At 41.9% G+C, this 4,086-nt stretch overlaps 1 protein-coding gene across 1 annotated transcript; it reads left to right on the top strand.

Annotated features, from left to right (window-relative positions):
* Positions 1-691: 691 nt before the first annotated feature.
* Positions 692-3,685, top strand: LOC149822743 (Pectin lyase-like superfamily protein). Its single transcript, XM_089980359.1, has 5 exons — positions 692-1,122; positions 1,509-1,680; positions 1,850-2,056; positions 3,004-3,263; positions 3,532-3,685. The coding sequence occupies exons 1-5, from the start codon at positions 692-694 to the stop codon at positions 3,683-3,685; spliced, it is 1,224 nt and encodes a 407-aa protein (XP_089836485.1).
* The last annotated feature ends 401 nt before the right edge of the window (positions 3,686-4,086 follow it).

Below are 4,086 nucleotides of genomic sequence, written 5' to 3'. Positions count from 1 at the left end.
AAAGCAACAGCAGCTGCCATGTGCCAATGGGATTCGATGCTAGATCTTCAGCTTGACAGATCCTGCTGACCACATGGGTAACCACTAAATGGCACTCAAAACTTAAAGAGATGAATGCCCCCTCCTATGGATGGGCCCCACATGTTTTCTTTGATGCCATTCTCACTTCAGATGAACGGCATCAGTGGCAGTAAAATGAACAGCTAGGATGCTTTCATACCATAGGTTTTGGGTGAGTATCTATGCACCATACATCTTTACAATTGACGGCATCAAGGTTCCTTGGGAAGTTTAATTTTTGTCCAAGTTCCTTTAGACCTTGTATGCTATTCTTCGAAATCCTTGCAGCAAATCTGCCTATATGTTCCAAATTGCAAGTCTGTTTTGTACCTTTTGATGAGCCCACATCCTTATGGTATCATTCAACTTTATTTCCCTACCTATGACAAATAGCCTTGGCATGAAGCAAAGAGTGGAAGACAGTTTGCTTAAGCAAGTTTGCCCATTGTTTCAGTTGAGTGATTTCTAAGGGATGCAACTTCTGCTAGAATTGCAATCCCATGATGTGCATCACCTTTCCCCACACCAAAACAAGTTGCTATAAAACAAGGACATGAGAATAAAAATTATTGTACTGCATGCTTGGCCTTCTCCCTGCATTTTTCTATTCCCTGGTCCATTTCATACCAAAATGAACATCAGGCACATGTCATTAATGTTGGCCTCAGCAATTGCTGTTGCCATAATATCCACACTATTTGCACCTCCTCCTAAACTGCCATACCCAAGTCATGAAACCCACATGAGCTCTAGATACTTGTCTCCAAGGCTTTTATGGATACTGAACCTTGGCAAACATCATCCCCACCATCACCATCATCACCACCACCACCACCACCACCACCACCATCACCATGCTCTCCATCGCTTGAAACCAATGCCCGAGCCCATATGTGATGACTTCCCGCCCGATTTCCCACCGGAAAGCGATAACCAAACGTCAATCTTATGTGTTGATCGGAACGGCTGTTGCAACTTCACGAAGGTGCAATCAGCCATTGATGCAGTTGGGTCCTTTAGCCAGATTAGAACCATAATATGGATCAATAATGGCATCTACTTGTAAGTTAAAAAGTTCAAGTTTGGAATACTGAACCAAGTTCAGTTTAGCTTCTTTACATGATAAGTCTTCTTTCTACAATGAGAAAATTGGAGCCTTTCGAGTCTCTGCAATGCATGAAGGCAATTACATAGGCCAACTTATATACAAGACGTTATGAGGCACTTATTGGAACTAGACAGTTCAGTAGACTTGTTAAACCACTTCTATTTGAAATTTGAAATGGTTGTTCCATTGGTCTTCAAGTTTACATTGGCCTCCTCTCTGTTATGACATTCAGATTCGCTACTGCACTTCACTATAAGTATTTTCACATGAAAGTTTATCATGCAATGGCCTCACTCTGACTCGGTTCTTTCATGGATGTCTATCTGTTGTACGTGCGCAGCGAGAAGGTGACGATTCCGAGCTCAAAACCAAATATTACACTGCAAGGACAAGGGATGGACTCGACGGCAATCGTTTGGAATGACACTGCAAATTCCACCGGCGGGACATTCTTTAGTGCCTCCCTCACTGTTTTTGCTCCCAACTTCATTGCTAAGAACATAAGCTTCATGGTAAGCACACTTTGCAAAAAGCTAGCCTGATGATATGCTATTGCCAATTAATTGAACGTTTAGATATTGTTTTCTGGCACTTAGTTCACCATACTCATTCATTTTTTAGCCTTGTACTGCCACACATTACTATGAACTTTATTAGTTGCTATAAAACTCTTCAAACCAGAACGTTGCCCCCAGAGCAAATCCTGGTGATGTTGGAGGCCAGGCTGTGGCAATAAGAATATCAGGTGACATGGCTGCCTTTTGGGGTTGTGGGTTCTTTGGTGCACAAGACACTCTCCATGATGATAAGGGTAGGCACTACTTCAGAGATTGCTTCATTCAGGGATCCATTGATTTTATCTTTGGAAATGGCAGGTCTTTATATGAGGTAACATATGGACTTCTTTACTTGAGCACAAATTTGCTTTTAAACTCTTTACATGCAATATTACATGAGTCAGGGTCCATTATCACTACAGAAGCATTAGAAAAGCTTTTCTTTCCAAACAACATGACAGCATAATATTTCCTTTTTTTAATTATATTATATCTAGTGATACACAAAAGTTAGGGTGTGATTGAATCCTGGAATCTCAAACTTGGATTTGAGATCTGAAAATTTGAGATGCCCCTATCTCCGGCCCTATCCCCTGTCCGATCATGCTAGATCTTCAATTTGGGGTGGATCTGCAATTCATCACTTGTTTTATTTCGGATCATGGGCCTTGTGCCAGATCCAACACATGTGTCCTTAGTTCTTAGCGATAAGCTCTGAGCATAAAAGGGTTGGTGTTCATGACCTTGTCACAAAAGGTTTTTTTTTTTAATAGATGACCTTGGTCACAAAAGTTATGCCAAATCATGCTAAAACACTGCCCACAAGGGCTTTGCACACTTGACTAGATGGGTCGGCTTAACGAGTTCAAGTTGAAGGAGATCACAAGTTCGATACCTAGGGTGTGCATACCACCCTGAAAGGTCGAAGCCAAAGAGAAATTATCTGAACACGGATATGATGGGTTCCATCATACATTCAATATTGGATAGCTAGGATTGAATGTATGATGAAACCCATCATATTTCAAATGATGGGATCTGCGTTCAAATTATCTCTGGTGGGCGGAGAGTACTTGTAGAGTTTTATACCACACACATCCAAAGAGGGCCACGGTCAATGTCGCACCTTTCAGTCTATATAATGAAACATCTGAACCATAACAGTGGTTTTTCCTCGCTATAGAAAAAAAAAAGAAATCAGGGTATGACACTCATCAAGACAAGAGAAGTATCTGGGCAAATGAACATGCATCACTTATCACTATTTTGTGGTTTCAGGGGTGTCAGCTGAGTTCCATAGCAAACATCGTTCCTGATGGATCAAAGTTCATAACAGGCGCGATCACGGCGCAAGGCCGACGTTCCAAGGATGAAAATACAGGCTTTGTGTTTGTCAATTGCACCATTGGAGGTACAGGCAGGATATGGCTTGGGCGAGCATGGATGCCTTTTTCAAGAGTCATATTTGCATACACCTTCATGTCTCAAATCATTTCCCCTGATGGCTGGAGCGATTTTAACGATGCAACAAGAGATCAGTAAAGACCGATCCGAACTACAACCTGGCATTTTTTTTATATTTACATGGAGAAACTGCCCCCAGGATCAGAGACCTAGCCGCGCTGGCTCTGCCTGCCGAATCACTGTCTTGGAAGTGTAAAACTCCGTGGGCTTACTCCTTGCCCCAAGGGAGTCGCCATACAACTTGACATTTACTAAGAACTTTCTGATAGGTTAATGCATGTTTTTTTTTGGTATTTAGGACAATCTGATGGTTTAATAATACATGTTGTTTTTGGTATGTAGGACAATTTTCTACGCAGAGTACGGATGTATAGGACGAGGAGCAGACACAAGGTTGAGGGCCCCTTACTTGCAGAAGCTCAATGACACCCAAGCTTCAACTTTACTGAATATTTCTTACATTGATGGAGATCAGTGGCTGTTGCCTTACAACTGAGAAGATGTGAAATGAGTTTATTCCCTTCTTTTTTTTTCTCTCAATTTCTAACAAATTATGAAAATTCATCTGAAATATTTTAATGAATGTTTATTTTAATGATAGTTAGGGTACTAATCCATAAGTTTAGCACTAGGGCTGGTAAACAAGCCGAACAAACGGGAACATAAAGGGTGTGACTGGCGCGTCTTGTGCAACGCCTTATAAAACGACTGCACAGGATGCACTTAATTTGTCAAAGATGTGCACCCTGCATATCAAACGCGGGACAGCGCGCCCGAGCAGGGACTGGTTGACCCCCTGCGTGGGTGTGTCCTGTGTATCAAACACACCCATAGTGTTCAAGCTCAGCTCATTTTTGTGCCTGGTCGATCCAAGTTCAAGCTCATCACGAGATTGAT

The sequence above is a fragment of the Nuphar pumila genome, chromosome 11 (genome assembly GCF_984573655.1).
Source record: "Nuphar pumila chromosome 11, dmNupPumi1.hap1.1, whole genome shotgun sequence".
NCBI lineage: Eukaryota > Viridiplantae > Streptophyta > Magnoliopsida > Nymphaeales > Nymphaeaceae > Nuphar > Nuphar pumila.
The sequence above is the reverse complement of the archived record's forward strand: the minus strand, read 5'-3'. Positions and strand labels throughout refer to the sequence as shown.

Coding starts and splice junctions, on each gene's coding strand:
- LOC149822743 (XM_089980359.1), top strand. CDS start 692: ATGAACATCAGGCACATGTCATTAATGTTGGCCTCAGCAATTGCTGTT. Junction 1,681..1,849: donor CTAAGAACATAAGCTTCATG/GTAAGCACACTT, acceptor TCTTCAAACCAG/AACGTTGCCCCCAGAGCAAA. Junction 2,057..3,003: donor ATGGCAGGTCTTTATATGAG/GTAACATATGGA, acceptor TTGTGGTTTCAG/GGGTGTCAGCTGAGTTCCAT.